The sequence below is a fragment of the Rattus norvegicus genome, chromosome 17 (assembly GCF_036323735.1).
Source record: "Rattus norvegicus strain BN/NHsdMcwi chromosome 17, GRCr8, whole genome shotgun sequence".
In the NCBI taxonomy this organism is placed as follows: Eukaryota; Metazoa; Chordata; class Mammalia; order Rodentia; family Muridae; genus Rattus; species Rattus norvegicus.
Window position 1 is genome coordinate 88,159,606 of NC_086035.1, and position 24,023 is coordinate 88,183,628.

The 24,023-nt window shown below is 45.7% G+C and overlaps 1 protein-coding gene across 32 annotated transcripts in view; it reads left to right on the forward strand.

Annotated features, from left to right (window-relative positions):
* Positions 1-24,023, forward strand: part of Etl4 (enhancer trap locus 4) — a 463,673-nt gene that overhangs the window by 410,120 nt on the left and 29,530 nt on the right. For 19 of the 32 annotated variants that reach the window (XM_008771907.4, XM_063276269.1, XM_063276270.1 and 16 more), the window contains 2 exons: positions 14,087-14,136; positions 19,871-20,037. In XM_008771907.4, coding sequence (XP_008770129.3) covers positions 14,087-14,136; positions 19,871-20,037 — 217 coding nt within the window. Of the gene's footprint in view, positions 1-13,437; positions 13,543-14,086; positions 14,137-19,870; positions 20,038-24,023 lie in introns of all 32 variants that reach the window. The other 13 variants (XM_063276268.1, XM_039096217.2, XM_039096218.2 and 10 more) reach the window with 1 other exon arrangement.

A 24,023-nucleotide genomic window follows, 5' to 3' on the forward strand; every position in this document is an offset into this window, starting at 1 on the left:
ATACTGTCATCACGTCCCTTCTGCCCTTTACTCTTGATAAAGCAGTGTTATGGTTTTCTTGTTTGGTGTGGTTTGGGGTGTACATTTCTGGAACAGGATCATTTTATATACCCAGGCTGGCCTCAAACTCTAGACCCTCTTGCCTCAGGCTCCCAGAAACTACCATGCCCAGCTAACGGAGCATTATGGTAGAGCTCACTGGAGCTCCCATCAGTGCAAGGTTTTGCCCACCAGCTGCTTATGGTGAGGATTTTAAAGCCTGCCAAGGTTCAAATGTCACTTCCCACATTTGGTGGCCGTGGGTTCATTGATGCTTTGATGGAGCCTTACTTGGCCTCCGTTTGACATTTGCATGCTTAGAAAGTAGAGAAAATAACAACTCCTCCTTTGAGCAAATCATTCTAACACATACACAGAGAGAGAGAGAGAGAACGAGAGAGACAGACAGACAGACAGAGAGAGAGAGAGAGGCAGAGAGAGACAGAGAGAGAGAGGCAGAGACAGGACAGAGACAGGTAGAGGCAGAAACAAAGACAGAGAGAGACAGAGACAGAAACAAAGAGAGAGGCAGAGGCAGAGACAAAGACAGACAGAGACAGAAAGACAGAGAAAGAGAGGCAGGGACAAAGACAGACATAGAAAGAAACAGCTGCCTGAAAAGGCAGGCCAACATATTTTTTAATATAATAGCAGAAAACACCAAAAGGTAGAATAAGGAAGGATGAGAGAATAAAATCAAAAGATAGACTGAGGAGGGGGAGTATTCAGGGTATGACCGCAGAGTGGAATTTGCTCCAATAAGGATTCAGGAAGGTCTTCAAGATTGTGCATCCTGAAGTCTGGAGACAGAAAGACAGGACAGACTGTGGGCGTCCTTTTAAGATTGTCCTGGACCTGCACAGTCTAGGCAGAGGTCTTGATGGCAAAGGCTCTTCCACAGGTGTGCTTGGATTGCCATCTGTGATGATGCGTGTAGCCTGACTAACTGGGCCCTTGTCTAAATCGCTTTCCCACAGAGCTGTAATTGTGGATCAATGGTGTTTATTGAGGTCCTCTCTCAAGCACTTGGCTTTGGAGGTCTTCTCACACACTTGGCTGTAAACTGGCTGCTTTGCCCTGACAGAGAGGAGCTTAGATGTGGTTCTCATACACAAGGACCATAAACTTTGAAGACAACCATAAAACATTCAGAGCTTAATATATATCTCTAAGCTGTGCTTGGTTAAGTGCGTCAAGCCTTTGGCTCTCAGTGCTGTACTCTTACCCATATGACAAGAACACCTACCGCGTCATTTTGGTTTTGTTTTGGCTTTGGGGATGCTTGGGAGATGTTTTCCTGTCTTCTTGAGAGTGACAGAGTCTCCCAGCAAAGCAGGGAGTAGGAAAGACGTGCCAAGTACAGCGCCTCTCTGAGTCTTGAGCTGCTTGGGGGGAGATCTCTTCATGGTGTTTCAGAGTCCAGCTGGGAAGTTAGGACATATTCTTTTCCCTGAAAACAATGTGGAGCCAAAGGACTAATAATACACTTTAGGGTAAAGAGGCTTCCGTGGGCCAGCTGGAAAGCCAACCACCACTTATTCCAAGTCCTAAACAATGAAAGTACAAGTAAACTTTTCAATTGCAATCCTACCATAATGGGGGGGGGGGGACACTTGTACATAATTAATTCTAAAGCAATGATACAGACTGTAATTGCTAAGAATTCAGAAGCAGGAGCACTTTCCTAAGTCAGGCCCATCTGGGAGCTCTGTGATAATTCTCCAATGCTCTGGAATTTATGGTCTACATCTAATGAAAGAAAAAGAAGGCCAACTGGTCTTTATCCAAAACTGGCTATATTTCTACCATTACAGTACCTATAAAATGACATCATGATAGAGTGTTTTGCCAGTTTGAGAAATCTAGTAGGTGCTGATACGTTGAATTATTACTACATTTCCCAGGAATATAACCTCATGGGTAAAGACTATTTGGTAGGCATTCAATAGACCACTGAGCTCATGCAACAGATGTCTAATAAATATGTTTGACCATCTAACAGATAGCTCTGAACATAGCTCTCCCTATACTTACCCCAAAGATATCCTGTCCAAAATACCAGGGGATGACCACTATAAAGTTTGAGCTACTTTAAACAAACCAACTTCTTGAGGGAAAAAGATGCCACCCATCACTAATTACGTCCAATTAAAACGTGACTGTTTCTTCTCAATATTCCAGAGGTGGTGTCATTCAGAAGCCATGAATCTGGCTCATGGAAAATAGCCCCGTAAGCAATTAAACATTCAGATAATTCCTTTTGATTCCCCAGGCAGAACTTCTCCAAAGAGAAGAATCAAGGCTTAGAGACAGATCCAGCCTTCAGGAAGCTGTAGAAATCAGTGTGACGGCTCCAGGCCTGAAAAACAAGGCTCGCCTAAGTAACCCAGGCTCTCGTGATGCCCACACTATGTCTTAGCTTGTGTTAGGATTCATTGTCTCTCCAATGATGGTCAAGTAGATGACATTTATCCTTACTTAAACTCTAGGCCTTAGTTTTCACGAATGATGTGATTTAAAACTACAGCTAACTCTGAGCAACAATTCCTGCTTTCCAGAAGTGGTAGGTTTCTTAAAAAATCAGTATTGCCTACTGTACTGCTGTGAGCAAAGTTGTATCCTACTTGTCCACCCTCAGAGCCAAAAGGGGTTTGAAAGCCACTTGTTCTGAAGCCTGACTTTACAGAAAATAAAAGGAGACACAGTCCAGAGTGTGATAACTGGAACCATTTGAATAAACTGAGGTCTCAATACCACGCTGCCTCCGTACTGTTTATAATGAAGGTAATAGGTCCCTACCTCCTCCATCACCCAGAAGCCACTAGAAAGGTGAAAGACAATAAGAACATTAGGGAGGGCTCAGATAAGAAATGCCTTCCTTCTTTTTCTGAGTCATTCTTTTTGGTTTTGGTTGGTTTGATTTGGTTTGGTTTGGTATGGTATGGTGTGGTTTGGTATGGTTTGGTTTGGTATAGTAAAGGTATGGTTTGGTGTGGTGTGGTATGGTGTGTTGTGGTGTGGTATGGTATGGTATGGTGTGGTTTGGTATGGTTTGGTTTGGTATAGTAAAGGTATGGTTTGATGTGGTGTGGTTTGGTATGGTATGGTATGGTATGATTTGGTGTGGTATGGTATGTATGATTTGGTGTGGTATGGTATGGTATGATTTGGTGTGGTATGGTTTGGTATGGTATGGTGTGGTGTGGTTTGGTATGGTATGGTTTGGTGTGGTTTGGTATGGTGTGGTGTGGTATGGTATGGTATGGTGTGGTGTGTGGTTTGGTATGGTTTGGTTTGGTATAGTAATGGTATGGTATGGTTTGGTATGGTATGGTATGATTTGGTGTGGTGTGGTATGGTGTGGTATGGTATGGTATGGTATGGTTTGGTGTGGTATGGTATGATATGGTATAGTGTGGTATGGTACGGTATGGTGTGGTATGGTATGGTATGGTTTGGTGTGGTATGGTATGATGTGGTATGGTTTGGTGTGGTGTGGTTTGGTATGGTATGGTATGGTTTGGTATGGTATGGTGTGGTGTGGTATGGTGTGGTGTGGTGTGGTTTGGTATGGTATGGTATGATATGGTATGGTATGATTGGTCGTGGTGTGGTGTGGTATGGTACGGTATGATTTGGTATGGTATGGTGTGGTATGGTATGGTATGGGTATGGTGTGGTGTGGTATGGTATGGTATGGGTATGGTGTGGTGTGGCTTTTTGAGACCAATTTTCTCTGCGTAGTCCTGGATGTCCTGGAACTTACTTTGTAGACCAGGGTGACTAAAATCTCAAGAGATTTGCCTACCTCTGCTCCTGTGTGCTGGGATTAAAGCTGTGTGCCAACACTACCACAACCCGGCCTCGAGTCGTTTTATTTCTCTGGAGTTCATGCTAGAATTTTACAGCTAAAGTAGGTAGGAGCCAGGCACAGGAGACACACCTGTAATTCCCAGAAGCTCAGGAGGCTGAGGCAGGAAGATCTGGAGTTGAGAACAGTGCAGACAATGATGTGAAATCCTGTAAAGGAAAAGACTGGCATGGTGGATCTTATTTTCACAAGCACTCGAGGGCCTTCCTCCATAGTATCTGCCAGTTGAAGATAAATCATTATTCTGTGACAGAAATGAACAACTATTTCTACCAGTTTGTACCTGTATTTAAAAAAGAAAGAAAGAAAGAGAGAGAGAGAGAGAGAGAGAGAGAGAGAGAGAGAGAAAGAAAGAAAGAAGGAAATGTCATTCCAGAGCATGAATATTGAAAAGCGCCTTCCGGGAACAGAAAGGAACTCCAAAATTGATGATTTTGTGTTGGCTCTCTCTGGGGTGTGGTAGCTAGAGTCACCCACCTGGCAGAGCCAACAGGAAACGTAATGTTTCACCCCAGGCTGTGTGTCACCGTAGCCAGAAAGTCGTGGTCCCTGTACTCTGCAGGCAAATTAGCCGTGCTTCCTAAGAAACCTTTCCTTGCTGATATTCAGTGTCTGCTGTAACATCAAGGGTTCACCCCGTCATGGGTTCTGTGCAGTTCTCATGAAATAGGTTCAAAACCCACTTTGCAACTCAGAACGTTCTGTAATCAATAAAAGTCCCTCGGATATAAAACCAGAAAGCTGTCGAGTTGTGCTTCCCTCGGATCCAGGAAACAACTGTGTCCTGTCACTCGGAGCTATTTTTAGGTCCCAACTAGTACAGTGTGCACACGGAAAGTAAACTGTCAAGTGGATTAACTACTGGGAGTGCTTCCCAGCTGCATTTACTGTACTGGGAAGAGCCTCTTCGGCCTTCAGTATACCTTGAGAGCCCTGGCCTGGGCGTGTCTGAGCTTTGACCCACTTGCCTGACTTGGCACACCTTTTTTTTTTTCTCCCCCTTCAGTCAGGATCACTGAACCAGAATGGGAAGAATTCTGAGGGCCAAATAAATTCCTCCTAACTGCAATTCTAGAATCCCGACTCCCACTAGATTTTAGACATGATCTCTCCAGGTAGTGTACCAGTTAGACCAAGGGCATCTCTGTTAAATGGCAGAGCCTTCTGACCCTGTGACCTCTAAGTGTCGAGACCTGAGCTCTGTGTGCCCTTGTCATCGCTGTATCAAAGTAAGACATGCAACTTACTAAGGGGAAAGGGCCCAGGGATTATGGGATCAGAGATTTCAGTCCACGTTCACTTGAGCCTGAGCTGTACTTTTATCAAGGTGGGGTGTGTGTCAGAAGAGGTCTCTGCAGGAGACAAAGCAAGGCAAAACGAGCCAAGGTCATGTATTCCCAGCAAGGGCATACTCGCCCACTTCCTAGTTTCCACTCCCCCAGTCTTACACAGCCTAGGAGTGAATCCATTACCACACCAGCCTTTGGGAGGCACTGAAGACCCAGACGCTAGCAAACCTTTGGCATCCCCTGCCATGGTCTCCACTGCATGTGTGCTGGTCCCTGTGTCTGACTTGGCAGGGACTCATCTACTTTGAAGACTGCATTTGTGGTTACGCCAGCCTGGTGCTCTCTCCCACTGAACAGCTCCTGGATGGCTCCTCTCCAGCCTCAGGACTTCACCCAGATGCCATCAGCTGAGAGCGGCTGTGCTTGACTATCATGTGGTTTCCTAAGCTGGCTTCCCACTCTGAGTCCATCTACTTCAGGCTGTTCTCAGCAGAGCAGCCACGAGCTCCTTCCTATTAAAAGGCAAGTCCCCAAATGTCCTCATACCAGCCGCTGTCACATTCACAGTCAGAGCCAAAGCCCCTAAAAATGACCTATGCCTGGGTTGATTGCGCTGTTAGCTATACTGGGCCAGTCTGATTTATCCCTGCTGGCTTTACATAGTAGCAGTGGCATCCTTTTGCTGGTTTGCAAGTAATGATAGGATTCACCCTCCCTGTGGAGCCTGGAAAAGGACACACGCCCTGTGCTGTCTGGCATTGGTTCCTGTTGCCCTCCCCTCCCTCATTCCACTGTAGACCCAGTAGCTCCTCAGACCTGCTCTGTGAGTAAGTGAGTGTGTGTGTGTGTGTGTGTGTGTGTGTGTGTGTGTGTGTGTATGTGGGGTGTGTGAGTGTGCGTGTGGTATCTGTGTGTGTGTGTGGCTGCAGGGAAGTTGGAAGGGTGGTGGGGGCAGGGGAAGTATGTAACCTCGTTTCTGTGTCCTTGGTGCCTAAGACATAAATGTTGGTTGAATTTGCAGAGGAAAGAAGTTATACCTCCATAAGTTGGAACACACCTCTAGATCAATTCCTGGTCTGTGTTTTTGCTGATGTTACATTTTAGTTGGTTTGCTATGGTGATGCTTCCTTTAGCACCCACACTAGAGCTGCCAGTCTGTGTGCCCCACCCGTTCCCTCCAGCTACGATGTTTGGCTCATGCGCTAGCTCTCAGGAAGAGTTGTGACTAGCCGACTTCTTTCTCTTCGTCCAGGAGCTCTTTGTGGAGGGAGAGTCAAGAACATAAGCATGCCACACAATAATCTTAGTTTGGGTGTAACTCCCCGTGTCCCTTCGGGCAGTCTGAAGCCTGGGATCAAGAGAAGAATGTTCATGTGTCATGAGTCCTCATTTCCTGTCATGGAGCCTACACCCAAAGTCATTGCCAAGGTGACTTTGGAGTTGATAATCAGCCTCCTGCAGCTTTGAGGAAAACGGATAGCTTTAGTTTCTAGTCTGTGAAGAACTAAGGACTAGAGGGGACACCAGCACCTCTGGTTTTTCCTTCTCACATCAAACTGTAGACTTGGAATCTCTTATTGCCTCAGAACATATATAAACAGCCTTTTAACTTCATCCACAAATGGGGCCCCAGTCTTACTTTCAAACTAGACTTCTTCACATATGTGTGTGCTTTTGTGCATCATAAATTCAGTATGGGATATGGGTACAGCTTGGTGGTTCAGCACACAGAAACATTATATGGGCCCGGTTCAATTGTAAGCATCATGACATCATCAACAACAATGGTAATATTGCTGCATGCTATGCGTCGTAGGTAAAAAAAAAAAAAAACCTTTGACTTAGCCCCTGTCTTTTATCTGGCTTGGGAAAACATGGCTGCCTAGCAGGACATACCTCTCACCTGTCTCTTTAAAACCAATAGAGGATGATACTGTGAGATTTAGAAGTGTCATGGAGGCCATGTCATGTCATTTGTTGCTCTCCTCAGACAATCAGAAAGTTAAAGCCATTCTAACACGGGGTGTGGAAGGCTGGGAAAGAGCCTAGAAGCAAGAGAGTCTTGACATGACTGGGGGCACAGGTTGTAGTACTACCTACTCTAGGAACTATTATAGTTTGGGTCTGAAACATTCCCTAAATACAACTATTAAAGACTTGGACTTTTGGGGTTGTTGGAGGTGATGGAACCTTAAGGAATTGGGGACTGAGGGGAAGAAGTTAGATCATTGGAGGCATACACTTGAAGGGGATATCATGATCCTTGTCCCTTCCCTTCCTCCCCACCTAGCCCAACCCTACCTTCATGGCCATCATGCCACTGAAGAGGTCTCCTCCACCGCAAGTGCCCCAGCATGACATATGAGACATATTGTACCAGTCCCAGGCTATAGCCACAGGACCAATGTCTTTGGTCTGAACTTGAGAAAACATAAGGAACAAGAAAATCCCCAGTGACTTGACAGTACTGACAGTATTTGCTGACAGCAAGGGGGAAAGGCTGTGTAGAGAGAGGTCTGTATGAATAAGGGGCCCAACAAGAATAAAAGATGGATTTGGAGGTTTCAGGTCTAGACAGTAAAGCCATTCTAGGTTGAAAGCTGAAGTCACGGGGTTGGGGATTTAGCTCAGTGGTAGAGCGCTTGCCTAACAAGCGCAAGGTTCAGTCCTCAGCTCCGAAAAAAACAAAAACAAAAAAAAAAAAAAAAAGAAAAGAAAAGAAAAGAAAGAAAAAAAAAAGCTGAAGTCACAGCATAACAGGAAAAGTGTTTAGGAATCTGAAATGTCAGACTTCTACAGAGCTTGTTAGTATGGATCTTAAAGCTACAGAGGATGGCAGATTGGAATAAGGTTGTGTATAGTTTTAATATAAAACACACACACACAAACACACACACACACACACACACACACACACACACACACACCAGGCTCACAGGAACACTTGGTCCCTAACTGGTGGCACTGTTGGGGAAGCCATGAACCTTTAGGAGATGAGACCAGGCTGCAGGAAATGAGTTGCGAGGGGATGGGCTGAGTGAAGGGTTGTATCACTGCCCTGCTTGTTGGCTGCCTGTCTGTCTGTCTGTCAAGCGGTGTGGAGCCACAGAGACATGCTCCCACCGCTGTGAGCTCTGGGCGTCTTTCCCACACCGTGGACTGTACTTTCTCAAACTGTGAAACACAATAAATCATTTCTCTTTTAAATTGCTTCCTGTCAGGAATTTAGTCACAGCAATGTGACAGAAAGGCAGCTTCTTGTGCTGGAATTCCCACAAACATGAGGGCTTCTCAACTTTGGAAGGCAACTTAAGACAAGCCATTCTTTTTTCAATCATCCATTTTTTTTTAATTGAAAATAGTTTCTTATGCAATATAGTCCTGATTTTGGTTGCCCCTCCCCCAGTGCCTCGCAGATCTCTTCAAATAATTCTAAATTCAGAAGCAGGGGACACATTAAGATGGCTGAAGGCACAGTAGGGAGGACAAAGCACTCTTAGCCTTCCTGCTCATGCCAGAAGCAGAGGGCAGGTAGATAATAGACTCTAATGCCCAGCTCCATCCAGCTCCATCCAGCTCCATCCGGATCTCCTCTATAAGCCCAGGCACCTCAGTGAGAGCCCAGGTGATTCAGAGATTCAGGAATGGCATCCCAGTTGCTCAGCTTGTTCCCAATAGGATAACTTAGAGCGGAAATGGAAAGCTATTAGATTAGTTACCTGAAAGACTTTAAGCATAGCAAGAGGACCTGGGTTCTGATGTTCTGCTAACTTCATCCCTTAACAGCATCTTGAATGAATTAGGGCGTTTCTCCTCTCATGCCGTAGAAACAGGGTATGAACATGCAAGGGCTTGAAACCTGCTCACTATTCAATTGTGAAAAATGCCTTCAGTACTTGTAAGAATAAGGGTTTAGTTCTGTCAGTGTTTTACCTGCCGGGACACTGATCTTGTGAAAGGTCCTATGCAGAAACGATGGCCCCTTGTCTTGGTAGTCCTCACAGTGTGAGTGTGTGTGTGTGTGTGTGTGTGTGTGTGTGTGTGTGTGTCCGCGTGCGCGCGTATGTGTTAATAGCCCATGTTGTTCAGATTTCCATTGCTGTAGCTAAATATCTGAGTTAAACACCTTAAAAATCATGATGGTTTATTTTGGATTCTGACTTCTATCTGCAGTTATTTGGGTCGATTAGCACAGTGGGGCAGAACAGCATGAGTTGGGGTGCTTTGGTGAACTGAAGCCACTTACCTCATGGCAGACAGGAAACTCAGGGAGAAGCCAGGGTCCCAACATCTCCTTCAAAAGTTCTCCCCAAAGATGGCTTTCTTTTGCTAGGTCCCAGCAGCTCCTAGCATTGCCATTGGCTGGAAACCACGCTTTTAGCAAACAAGCATAGACTCTGGTGAAAGCGAGGAGAAAGAACAACGAATCTAAATCTAATCGAAAATAGTAGACCCAGAAGTGAATTTAGGGATCACTTAGTACTCGTAGAATAGCTGTCTCAGTCCCTGTAGTTGTTACTGTCCTACAAATGTATTTTTAATGGTAGGGAACTGGCTAAGGAAGGCTGAGATTCTGATGCACATTAGTTTGCTTGACTGGTTTCAGCAGCTCCCCTGTATCCTTCCTGTATCTTGAAAAAGTGTTCTTTGGGGGCTTGGGGGATGGCTTGGTTCATCTGTCACATAAACAGGAAGACCTGAGTTCAGACCAGCACACATATAAGAACAGACAACAGGCCTCTGTGACCCTGACACTTGGGATGCAGAGACAGGTGGGTCCTTAAAGCTCATTGGCTACCCAGCCTAACTAAATTAATGAGATCCTAGGTCATTGGGAAACTCAAAAATTAAAGTGAAAAGTGACTCTAAAAGATACTCATCATCAACCTCGGGCTTCCATATGCATGCACACACATGTGCAAATACACGCACATGTGCACATACACACACATGTTGTATGCACCCGACTGCTCTTCCAGAGGTCCTGAGTTCAATTCCCAGCAACCACAGGGTGGCTCACAACCATCTGTAAAGAGATCTGATGCCCTCTTCTGGTGTATCTGAAGACAGCTACAGTGTACTTATATACAATAAATAAATAAATCTTAAAAGGAAAAAAAAAAGAATTAATGGTCTTCACTCAGTCTGGTATTAGCTTGGTTCCTAATTGGTATAAATTGGCTTAACTCTACAAAGATAAGAAAGAAGAAAGTTATCCAGGCTCAAGGAGGCTTCCATCAGGACAAAGACATGTCTGTAATCAAAAGAGGTTAAAGGTGAAACTTGAACCAAAAATTACAGAAATGAACTCACTGGCTAAACGTATTTCCTCAAACATAAAAGGTTTTCTTCGCTCTGTTCCAAAGGCAGAGGGGGTGGCTCTCTAACAGTATGGGTGTTTGCTTCCCTACACACACAGACCAGGGCGGGAAGGATGACGTCAGTCAGGAGCTGATTGATGAAAGGAACTGCACGTGCCCTGAATTTTCCTTGAATTTTTTTTAATCATGTTATATTTGTGCCTCAAACAGATTTGTACAGCCAAGCTGACTTGCAGCATTGTGACTAGTTAACTGTCTCTACTTATCATATAAATACAGTTTATGGAATGATATAAAATGGTTTATGAAATCATTTTTGAGCCATCTTTTTGACAGTAATTACACCAACCCATAATACCTTAAACCAAGTGAAATTGGTAAGAATTAGCCTAAGCATCCTTAATATTCTGATGGTTATCATGCAGAATTGCCACTGCAGTAAAATGACAGGGTCATGTTTAATTTCTCCTCTTCCACTACGTTTCTCTTTTTTTCCCCCTTTTCACATTAAACACACATCATAACATTTCATCACGGGAGAAAGCTGCATAAGTTTCCAGTTGCTGTAATTTAGTTAAACCATAAAATTGTTTCCAGATTACCAACCATGAAATGGAAAGACAATCTTATTTATGAATTTATAAATCAGATAATCTCCCTCGAATGAATCCTGAAACCAGAAACACTTTGGTGATTAAATAGGAAGGAAGAAGTTTTCTCATTACTGTGTGTCAAAAGAATTGTATTTTCACGAAGTGGTTTTGGCTGAGACACTGGCACACACATTTGTGGTCACTGTGCTGTCTGTCCTTCACTGCCTCCACCACACTGACACACATGGGAGTGGGTCAATATTGTGAGCCTTGTACTGTCAGGTTCAAGTGTTATAGGCTGCAGGGAGGATGCCAAAGAGCTACCAGCAATATCTGACTTGGTGTCTCGTCCCTAGTATCCCTGTTGATGCCATAGCCTGGAAGAGGCCACCAAGGGAGTATTCATGCCCTAAATCAGGGTTACTATGTACAGAACCAAGCATGGAGATATACATAGGGCTTTTGCTTTAAGTATCTAAACTCTTTTGCCAGACACTTCTACATTTGTGTTGGTGTCAGCCCTGAAGAGTCAGGCAGTGGAATGCAATTGAAGAATTGTCTTTCTCCATCTGTACCCAAAAACCATCATCAGAGGGAAGCTTAATGGAGAAGTCCGACTCTCACTGAGCCAAAGAAAATGCAAGGAAGCCAGTGTTCTCATAGGGAGATTCCTTTTTCCCCTTTCCCTCTGAGCAGATTCTTGGTTATTCCTTGTAGCTGTGCACCTGCCTGTACCTTTCATTTCTCTTCATCGTCTGTCCAGTGAGTGACAGGGCTTACCGGCTTTCACTCAGTACTGGCATTTCCTACGAAGAAAGTCATTTCCTAAGTGTTTATGTGTGTGTGTGCCTGTGTCTCCTACATGGCAGACACTGTGACCAACTACTGCCTTGTCACCTTTGAGATGCTACTGTGACTTACCAATAAATGTGGGATTTCTTTATTCGAAATGTTTGCACACTTTTTCCTTGAACTGTTGACCCTTCATGGTAAAGAGGAAGCCAAGCACACAGTGATGCCTGAGCTTAGCATCCAGTGCTGTTCCCAAACATATCTGTAGTTCATCATGAAGATGTGCCTCCATACTCAGCAGTTGAGCTCATTTCTCCCCCAGAAGAACAGAGATCATCCCGTTCAGACTTATATGACTTGGTGGGGGAGGGGGTGCTTGCTTTTTGCAACCATTACCTACCCACACTGCATGACATGTATACAAGAAACTTCTAGTCATAACTGCACCATCAGTGTAAACTGAAGAAAGCACATGGACTTGTCAAGTCAGGGGCTGGTAGTAGTCAAGATAAACTCCTAACTAATAAGGCGTTAAAGATTTTAGCCCCAGGGCTCAAAGCCCAAGGCTGCTCTTGATTGCCTCAAAGTTCAGGATACAGATTTCCTGTCTCTCCCCAGCCCAAACTCACCAGTTGCTTTTCTGCAGTGAAAGGGTGGATTGCTATTCTACTCCATAAAGCATGGGACAAAGCAGTTGGCTTGCACTAAAGAGCCACATTGTATGAGTGTGCAGTTTGTAGGATTCCTGTTCTACACCCATTCATCACCATCACATGTTCCCATGATGCACCCACTGTCGAAGATGCAGAAATGTGAGCCTGTTTCAAAACCCTGACTGTAGCATCAGATAGGCTTGAAGAGAAAGGTCCAATACCTGGCGGTAGGCAGTAACGAAGGAGATTTTTATTAGTAGGCTCATGATTGAGTTGCTGAGTATATTTTTCTTCCTTGATCCTGTAAAATCCTCCAGCCTAAGGCTTCTACACTGCGCACCATCTACTCCCCAACTCCAATTGATTTCGATTGTATGCTCCGTGGTGTTGACAAGAGGCATTTATTCGTCTGCCCTTGGGCTATGAAACAAATCTAACTCCATGTACAACAGATATATCCATCATTCACCCCAAAACCAGCCTGCAGCTTCTCAGTTGCAAAGAGCAGCTCAGAGGCACGTAGGAATGCAGGGCCTGGCCCAGAGTGTCACCAGTCCCACCCTGGTCTGCTCTCATGCAAAGTAAACAACAAAACGGGGCAAGAAGGCTGAAAAACACACGCTCATCTGAGGGTGGTGCCGTTTCTTCCAGGAGGCCTCTGTGGCCTGTGCATTGTCTCTTTTGTGAGGTCACTGTCTCCTCTCTCAACTTTTATTAGTGAATCTTGGCCTTCACAAGGATCTGTCGTTCTCTGGGTTTGAGTGGACTTTGGCCGCCTGCTGGGTGGTGCCTTTTATAACCCTCTGGTGGATTCATTCACCTAGAAGAACCAGTCTGAAAGTCAACAGAGCTTTAACAAACAATTCTCTTGTTTTACAGAGAGAGGATGCAAGCCATGGAGAAGCAGATTGCCAGTCTAACTGGCCTGGTTCAGTCTGCGCTTTTTAAAGGGCCCATTACAAGTAGTAGCAAAGAGGCCTCTAGGTAACATAAGAAACAAGCCATGCAGCAAAAAAAAAAAAAAATTCAGCCTGCTTCTCTTTAATCATTGCAGCCATCCATTCAGTGAAATTTGTTTCTTCATGATCATTTTAGAGCTGACATGTTTACATCTTTATAAATCACAGAATGGGGGTTGTTTTTTTGTTTTGTTTTGTTTCGTTTTGTTTTCCTTCCTGGTAATTCTTGGACAAAGGTAACACTTTGGCCCAAGAAGGGTCAGAGGACTTCCCAGTGCATGTGGCTTCATGGACCACTCCCTGAGCAGTGCCTGTTACTCCCGTCCATGCTAGTCCACAGCCGCCATCATCTGAAAATCACTGTGTCCAGCTGCATCCTTCCTGTGTCAGCGCACACCGGGGAAGCTTTCTCCATCTCATGGAGCTGATGTCATGGAGCTGATGTCAAACACCTTCATTGCTTAAATCCATCACCGCTAAATCTTAAGAATAGAAGGGTCAAGGAAAGATGGTGGTACTTTGAAAACTGTAGCGTTGACTCTTTTTCCTTATCGTTTTCTTTTATTCAGTGAGAAAATGATGAAAGCCACAGCCAACAGGAACCAAGCGGAAGGCGCAGGTAGGTGTTCCCAGGAGCTCTGGAGGCCATGAGTTTCAGTTAGCTCTGGCTGGCTTCACTTGTACCCAGTGTTTCTCTAAGTCAATTGCTATGACTTCAGAGGCGCCCAGAAGAACCCCCATAGCTACTGCAGCTTCCTGCAGTGTGGAAATTAACTTTATTGGCCATTCATCCACTGTACTCACATGACCTTACTTGGGTTCCTGGTACTGGTGTGCACCGTGACTATGGTGAATGTAAAACATGGTGCTGAATGCTTAGAACTTAGAATCACAGAAAAGTTGGAAATGTACATGTGTTGAATATCAAGAATTAGGGGATACAAGTTTACCCAACAGGGCTCGCGTCTCCCTGGAAAGGTACTCAGGTACTTGAATTTAGTGAAGGGAAAGGGGTAAGGATCCTTCTGGGTCGGGGCAACTCAGATGTCCCTGAAGTGTAATGTGAAGTCATTGGGAGATTCCACCCTGGGGAAAGATGTTGGCCTGGATGTAAAATGGGAATAGACAAGTGAATGGAAATAAATAAGCACCTATTGAAGTCTAGACAGGAAACAAGAATGAACGTGACTAAGGGCTTTACTTTTAAATGCTAACATTTCTTCTGAAGGAGGACTGACTCTTGTCACTAACAGACCTTCCGGGTGTCCTCACACCTCTGTGGTGATAGCCAGATCCTACGGTCCCCAGGTAGACCTCTCTGCGGACTGTGCTGTCTTCCTGCCTGCTGGGTTCGTGCAAGGATCAGGGCAGGAGTGTACTCACATGCTGAGGCTCTACAGAAGCATGCAGCCAGTCGTATGAAACCCCTAATTTGGGGGAAGCCACATCTTCTAGTTTCATGCAGCACAAGAATGTGGATAGGATTAGGAACGTAGGTTTCACCCCAGCCTCCACCACCACCCCTGGCTCCACTCAGGCTGTGCAAAGCTTAGCACACAGTTTTAAGAGATGTTTCTCCCGCATTTGACTTAGAAGTCAATCCGAGGCCTGGGCTGAACCCAGGCAGTTATTCCACAGCAATCACTAAACTTGTCTTCGGAGCAATTGCCCGTTTGCTTTGGGGATATTAATTCACTCATTTATTTATTATGAACTTAGAGGGATAAAGTGAAAACTACTAAACACTAAAGCCTCCAATCCCTCCGAAATCCCCTCTGGAAATGATCAACATCCGCACATCATCCTGATCAATGTGCACATGCGGGTTTGTAAGACACCGTCTTGGTGTCTGTAGTGTAGTAAATAAGGAAATGTTCCAGAAGTGCTTCCTGTGTGCCTGGCACTGTTCATGCACTAACCCACGGCTGTCTATCCCCAGTGGTAGCCACAATTTTTATTTTCCTTGTTGTAGATGAGGAAACAGAACACAGCCACACACATGTGACACACAGGTCATATCCCTACTCCTCTATCTCATTATTCCATGCTATGATATCCCAGTCCCTTGAAAGATAACACCAGCCGTTTGATTTCTTCACTTTGCAATCATTGTAAATGCCATATTGAGCAAGGCAGAAGAAGCAACTGTAGTTTCTTTGACTGCGTTTCCGAGTGTGTGATCACTAATTCTGGGGGACAGATGGTGGTAGTGACTACATGTTTTCGGAAAAGCCTAGGAGATTGGCAAGGTGAGTGATTTTTCGCTCCTGTGTCTCTGCCCAGTTTGGTCTTCCTCTTTCTAATGAATGTATCAAGGCTAGACATTGCCCGCAGGGGCTTAGTTACCATAGCAGCCTGTACAGTGAACAGAGTGTATTAATTCTTCCATAATCCTAGGAAGTAAACTATAAGAAAAGCAGTGTTATCCCTGTACAGACAAATAGCAGACTTATATAGAAGCCAAGGAACTCATTTGGGCAAAGGTCAACCAACACAAATGCAATCCAGACTAGAAATGTGTCATTTACCTTAGACACGAGGGAGCCAAAGGCATGTCCCGCTTCTGAGGCATATCGTGTGTTACACTTTTTATTATCTCAGCTAACACGCCCAGCCCTCTGAGGAAGACGCTGCTATCCATATCTTACATGGAGAGAAGTAGACTCCCAGTAAGTTAAGAGGTTCAGAGTCCCCAGCTAATGGCAGTCAGTCTCCCTAAATCTCCCTCCAGTATTAGTTCTGTTACAACAAGGTACATTACATTCACATCCTACTTGTTAAGATTCCTACTGAGATCTAACTAACGAAGGGCTGGTGAGAGCTTTCAGTGGGTAAAGGCACCTGGCCCATAACAATCCCAGGACCCACATAAGGCTAGAAGGAAAGGACAGACTTCAAGAGTGTGCTGTGACTGTGACTACATGCTATGCCATATGTACTCCTCAAGCCCCCCACACATACATCATGATGATGATGATGATGGTGATGGTGATAGTGATGATGATGATGATTTTTAAGAATTAACTAACCAAGATCAGTTACCTAGAGTAGACTCAGTCTACCCTTTCAGTATACAGAAAGGAATACGAGTCCTTTGGGGACAAACTGTATGTTGCCTCTTATGGCTAGGCTCAGCAAGGAACTGAATGTGGCCACCCAGCTGGGTGTGTGGCAAACCAACTCCAGGTCTTGTGGCTCCAGTGAAGTGGGGACCTATTTGGAGTCCCCAGCCACTAGATCCTCTCCGTCCTGAGTCTGCATCTCAGGGCCTTTACTGTAGATCCTTGCTAGCTGTTGGGTCACCCCCCCCCCCAACCCCAGTGCTGTGTACTTACTGAGACTCTACAAGGAGACAGAGAAGAGGCTCCTTTAACCTTTCTTCTCAGAGAACTAATTCAGCCAAGGCCAGTCAGGCTTCCTCTTCCCCAGACAAGGGGCTAAGCAGTTACAGGTGCTGACTTCCTGTTGAGTAGCCTGCTGGGTAACACCAAAACCCATTTAAGCAAGTACAGAGAGAGCACGGTTAAGTTACTTGATTGCTTGAGAGTCACGCATGAGAAGGTGGATCATGAGAATGGCTTCCAGGTTCTGGCCTAAATAATGAAGTGACCTTGGCTCACTTCTTCCAGTGGATATTGACCTTGGCTAAAATCAAATGGAGAGAGCCAAAGGCAGTGTGGGGAGGTGGGCGGAGATAATGACTTGGATCTGTTTGTGGGAAAGGCTGGTGGTAATGTGAGGCCATTGGTCTGTGGATCCAAAGATAAATGGGACGGGGAGGCTGGGCAGGGGGCAGAAGAGGATGGGGTTGCCCCTGAGAACTGGAGAAGGGCAGCCTCAGGACAGAAGGCACCCAGGTCTCAAAGGCTGGATTTAGACTGATGACGAGGGAGCGACAGAGAGGGAAGAAGGTGGACATTTCCATATGACAGGAAAGGAGAGAGGTGACTGACAGACAGCACTGACCAATGATGTGTTGGATGAGGTCACGCTCCCCAGAAAGTCCCCATTGATCGCTCTATCACTGGCCATTTTGTGAGCAACCGTTTCAGCATATCGCTGGGACTAAAACCCACGGTGGAACCAGAGGTTATTGATAAATATGTATTTTTAAACAACTTCAGATTCCATTAGGAAATTGATTTTTGAAAATGTTTTTTGAAGCCCGTTGTCAGCATTCAGCTGTAACAAAAAAGTGTGCAGACCGGAGTCAGCCGCCTCTAAGAGTTGGCTCAGTAGATAAAGGTGTTTGTTATACAAACCAAGCAACCCGAGTTGGATCCCAGAACCATTGGTGATATATGGTAACCTCAGAACGTGCAAGGACCACAGGGATGTAGAAGGACTGGGCCTTCATTTGAGTGAGGGACTGGCAGAGCAGGCTGACGAGCATGGTGTCCTTTTTCACCAGAGAGAGACCTCTGTGGTCCCATGTACTATCCAACTGATATATAGTGTAGTGTTGGGTATATTGCCATGCCTCTACTCATGCACCCACACCTACAGACAAGGCAGATGTCGTCTGATTCTAAAGCGACAACTTGAAACTGATAGCTGCTCCCGTCAAAACACCTGACCTTGGAAGACACTGAGTTAATTATGACATTTTGCCATAGTGAGAGATGCGTGTCAGTGGGTACCTTTTCCTTTGCGCCCCACCGTGGAAAACGGTCTTCTCAACAGCTGCCCAGATGGCAGATGCTGGCTTTTCTGACTGGTGACAGTGTTAATAACCACTAAGGCTCATAGGACTAGCCAGAAGTGCTGACCTTCTGGGGTTCCTTGGAGGCAGTAGAACAGCTGTCTTTGGACGGTCACCCTAGTGTGAAGAAGTTGGTGTGCCACCAGCTCTGCATCCTGGTTGCTGAACCACAATAGAAAGACAGGCCCCCACTAATAACCACTACAGGGTGTGTAAATCAATGATGAGGCTCTGTCCTTCGAGGCCAGCCTGGGTCATCACAAAGCTCCCGAGGGAGGGAGGGAGGGAGGGAGGGAGGGAGGGAGGGAGGGAGGGAGGAAGGAAGGAAGGGAGGGAGAAGACTATCTTTGTGTGTGGGTGTTTATAGGTGTGTGTGTATATCTGTGTGTGTCTTTCTGTCTTCATGTATGTTTGTAGGTGTGTGTGTGCCTGTCAGTCTGTCTCTTGCTCATATGTGTCTATGTGTGTGTCTGTCTTCATGTGTGTTTGTAGGTGTGTGTATGTATATCTCTTCCTCATATCTATCTGTGTGTGATATGTGTTGGGGTATGTGTGTGCAAGAGTGTGTTTGCTTGTGTATGATTCTGTTCCGTGGGTGTGTATATCTGTCTGTCTCCTACACACAGGTGTCTGTCTAGCTGTGCGTGTGTGACAGAGAGAGACAGAGACAGATTCAGCATTTACTCTGTCACATACCCTTGCGTTCTCTTTAAAAGGCCAAGCCATATAGTGCACACGCAGTCTTTAAACCTTGTTGACCCTGCAAGTCAGCCTCAGCTCAGGCCCTCCTGAATGTGTGATCCTTGTGTATGCAAGGTGACCAGAAGACAGTGGCTGTGGCAGCTAGGGAACAACTGAGGAGCTTTTCCTTTCTACAGAAGCCCCTTTAGTGCTACAAGTAGACCCAGTGGTTCAGAGGGCTCCAGTTTCTTCCCATTGCCATTTTGTTTCTTTCCTAAAGAATTCTTAAGTCAAGCCACATCTCCTTACTAAGGAGGATAAAGTACAGAACTCTTACTTCTTTTTGGTTTTAGAAACCTGTGACAATGTAGCCAAGAATGCGCTTTTCCTATTAGCTTACCATCTCTCTGTCCAGCATGTCCTATGTCTGTCTGCCAGCAGGGGCCAGTCACACAACACGCCCTATGAAGGCCCAGAAATTAAATTCTACCCTATTCTAGAAGGACAGATATATACTACACAGATTTTAGAAATCTAAAACTTAACAATAAGAATATTGGAATACCAGCAACCAGAAATGCCATTACTTTGTTCTGTATACTTTTCAACTTTTCAACCCCCCTTCATGTTTAAAGAGGGAGAGAAAGGAAGATGGAGGAGTTTGTGTGGGGAGGGGAAGGGGAGGGGAAGGTGGAGGGATACAGAGCGGCTGGCAGCAGCACAGACATTTAGCTCCTTGACATGGTATCACACTGTGAAATACAGCCCTGCCGTCCCACGACAGTGAACTTTCTAGAACGGGAGAATTACAGACTTCATTCCTTAGCACTCTGTGGCCTGTTGTTTCCGTTACATTTTTGTTAATTAGTTTCCAGCCTTCTGTGGAGAGATAGGCTGCATAGCTCAGGCGCTGTTCTGTTTGCGTTCTAAGGCTTCTGCTGATTTTTGTGTACTCTTTTTTTCCTCATAGGAGCAGCCCATGTTTCTGCAGGGAAGAGTCTGGGCGCTGTGGAGTCCTCGCTGCCTCCCAGCCAACCCCTGCCTGCCGGAACCTCGCCCATCCACACGAGCCTGCTTGACATGAGGAGGAACGTGGCAGAACTCAGGCTCCAACTCCAGCAGATGAGGCAGCTCCAGGTACTCCTCGCAGATGAGTCCCATGTCACTGTGGCTCTAGGTCTGATTTCTCTGCACCCCATCCCCCGTCTCCCCATGCTTCAGCCTCCCTGGGCTCCTTGACTGTACTTTCTGTAAGAGCCACATGTCGGATCAGAACAGCATGAGCTCCTTGTTTATCTGAAAGCCTGGCCTAGAGCCTTCCACTGTAACTAAAGCCAGTGTATGACAACCTCTTTTAACAGTAAGTGCAAGCACCCTACCAGCCAAGGCTGACAGCTCTCAGTACTGTGGAGGCCCATTCCTCCTACTCAGGAAAAAGGTCCCCCTCCTCTGCAAGCAACTGTGGTGTCCTTAGAACTGTGAGTTTAGCAAAGAAGATGGATTCCTAAGGGTGAAAGAAAGCTACTATGGATGATTTGCTGAGAAAAAAAAAAAATCTGCATTTTATTTGGGTATTATATTCCAAGTCTTCCTTATCCTTTTCATAATTGAGGAATATATGAGCTATAGGGAATCAAAGGGAAGGCAAAAATAACCCCTCCTGTCCCAGATCTTAATCAGCAAACATTGTCAGTCTGACAGACTAGGATATCCCCTCACCTGGCCTGAGTCCTAAGGAGCCGGGAAAGCCTGGCACAGCATGAGGTGTCACCTTGGGTGCCACCTCGCCTTGCCTGCCGTTGGCTAGGACTAGGACACTGAGGTCATAGTCCTAGCTTGGCCTTCGTGGGGACATCTCCCTGACCTCCTTTAAGAATCTCATAGTCCAAATATTGTTAAAAGTTGAACACACCCCGAGCACGGGCAGCCACATAGGCCGAGATCCTCTGTGGCTAGTGGAAAGTGTCCAAATGGTGAGGTACCACAGTCTCCCGCATCCCAGAGGCATGGACCCAACGCGTTTCACCACCTAATTGAAGCTAACAATGTGCTTTGCCACCACCGGTGTCTGGAGGTGGGAGAGTGGGAGAACCACTAGATCATACTCAGGTCTGCAGTCCCTGCTCTGGGATGCTGAGGCAGGAGGACCATGAGTTTGAGGCCAGCCAATTCTGCATAATGAGATACTGTCTTAAAAATCACCTCTTCGGGGAAACAATTAAAGTGTAAAATAAAGGTAGCTGGTTTGGAAGACTTCCTCTGAGGCCCGAGTACACGGTGAAGGTTGACAAAACTGCCCACACGGCTTAATGCTCAAATGGCCGCCTCCACCCACTCTTTGTCTCCCTGTCCTAGACACCTGGGACATTTGGTGCATATTTATTTAAATCACCTCTGAATCGTGACATCTGTGAAAGTCCATCTTGGAGGGACTTCTTGTGTTGCAAATTTTTTTTCACTTTATATATATGAGGAGGTGTGTGTGTGTGTGTGTGTGTGTGTGTGTGTGTGTGTGTTGGACACAGGTAAGTGCAAAGGCATGTGGCCGTGCACCTGTGCATGCAGAGCCCAGATGGGTTTCTTCCTCTATTGCTCTTCAACATAACACTTTGAAACAGGGTCTGTCACTGAACCCGAAGTCTGCTGTTTCAGCTAGACTTCCTGGGAGCCACTGTCTCTGGCCTCTGCACAGGCCTGTGCAGCCACACCATTTTATATGTGGGTGCTAGAGAATTCAGGTCCAGGTCCTGGTGTTTGAACACACACGCCAAGTACTCTTTTTTTTTTCCTAAGAATTTATTTATTTATTTTAAGTAGATGAGTACACTGTTGCTGTTCTCAGACACGCCAGAAGAGGGCATCAGATCCCATTACAGATGGTTGTGAGCCACCATGTGGGTTCTGGGAATTGAACTCAGGACCTCTGGAAGAGCAATCAGTAGTGCTCTTATCCGCTAAGCCATCTCTCCAGCCCACATGCAATACTCTTAACCATTGAGCCATCTCTCTGCAGAGAAGGAAAAGGGGATGAGGACTGGAGGGAGAGAAAGAGAGAGGAGACAGAAGGGGTACGGGAGAAATAGAGAAAGAAGGAGAGGGGGGAAGTGGGAATGAGAAAGAATGAATTGATTTTTGCCATGGTATCTCCGTTGGTGGTTAGAATGACAAAGTAGAATGTCTCAGTCCTCCGAGTCCTAGTAATAAAGGGACAAATGAATCCAGGCTAAGGATCCTGCCCTCTTCAAAAGCATCTCAACTCTAGCCAGCTCTTACCCTGTAGACGTAGACTCCATGTTTCTAGATGTTCTCAGGACTCATGGAAAATCTGGAAATACAGGTCTGATGTAAACCAGCTCCCTATGCACGTGTTAGAAAGAATTAAAACTCAAGTGTTGGGCTCCCAAGGCCAAGGACAGGTCTTTAGGTCAGACACCACCTGCCACCTCCCATTTCCTTTTCTAATTTGTCCAGAGTCTGCCCCTCTGCACACTGCAGCTGCCCTTTAGCACCACCTGCTGGCTATTTTGAAATTGTCTTCCTCACTGGACTCCACACCCTCACCCTCACCCCCACCCCCACCCTTACCCCCACCCCTAAATTGAATCCATCATTTCTATAGCAGGTCCTGACTGCTCTCAAGTAAGCAGCTGTTGTTTTGGGGACATGGGTGTTACTTTAGCCTGAGCACAACAGTTGTGTCGGATGTTTCATTAAGCATTTGAGACATTGTTACTGTGGGTATGATGTTGATAACTGACACAACACCCTTGGGTGGTACGTGGCATTGTTTGGTTCTGGGAGAGATCTCCTATCCCCTGCTGCCCCTGTGCCCGTGGTCCTAAGCCAGCACAGTGTAAAACTGTCACTTTCTTAACAAGGAAGCTCTTGACCAAGGTTTAACAGTCCGATGCTAGCCCTGCGGGGTTCTTTATCCCTACAGAACTGTTTCATTCATTGACTCTCTGCAGGATTCATAGCAATGAGCAGTGAGCTTAGAAATGTTAGTAGTTTCCACAGCAGACACGAAGGGGAGGCAAGCACTTGGTTTCTTAACCTGCTGCTGTGAGCCTCTCATCTCCACCCCGATCTTTGTGTTTTCTGCGTCCCAGGCTTCCCTCCTTCACAAGTGTCTATCTTTCCAGCCAGAGGAGTCTATTTAATACCAGAATAATTGAGAATAATTAAGCTGGGGCAACACTAATTCTCCTTCAGCACCTGTATTATAAGACACCTAATATGAAATGTAGCCCCAGAGTGATTATGAGTCCACTGATAGAGCTGTTGTTAGAGAGACAGGCAGAACTCTCTTGAAGAGTCTCAAAAGAACAGGAACTGAATTAGAAATTCAAATGTTCTCTGAGCTGTGTTATAAAATAGTGAAGCCTTTGTGCTTGGCATCTTGCTCCAGTAATTAGATAATTAAATCATTGGAAAGCCCTAGACTGTAGCTGATCATTGTACGAACATTTTATTTCCAGAGTGATGGATTCTTGGAAGGGGTACTTAGATGGGGGCACTGATGTCAGGGAGGCCATTGAGACAAGTCTCTACCTTGTGAGTCTAAGTCCTGTTTCACATAAATTATCATCAGTAGACAAAACATTGCCATAGTTAGGGTTTTATTGCTATGAAGAGGTACCATGACCACAGCAACTCTTGCAAAGGAAAATGTTTACTTGGGGCTGGCTTACATCTCAGAGGCTTAGTCCATTATCATCATGGCAGGAAGCATGGTGGCATGCAGGTGGACGTGGTGCTGGGGAGGGTAGCTACATCTGGACCAGCATGCAGCAGAAAGAAAGAGTGAGACCCTGGTTCTAGCTTGAGCATTTGAGACCTTGAAGCCCACTCCAGTGACACAGATCTTCCAACAAGGCCATACCTATTCCAACTAGGCCACACCTACTCCAACTAGGCCACACCTACTCCAACTAGGCCACACTTACTCCAACTAGGCCACACCTCCTAATAGTGCCACTCCCTATGAGCCAGTGGGACCACTTTCATTCAAACCAGGACAGACATGTTCCACCCATAATGACCATTAGAGATGCCTTGGGTCCTTCACAAGAGTACATATGCTGAGTCACTCTGCCGGAGTCTAACTTCATTGGTATGGCCTG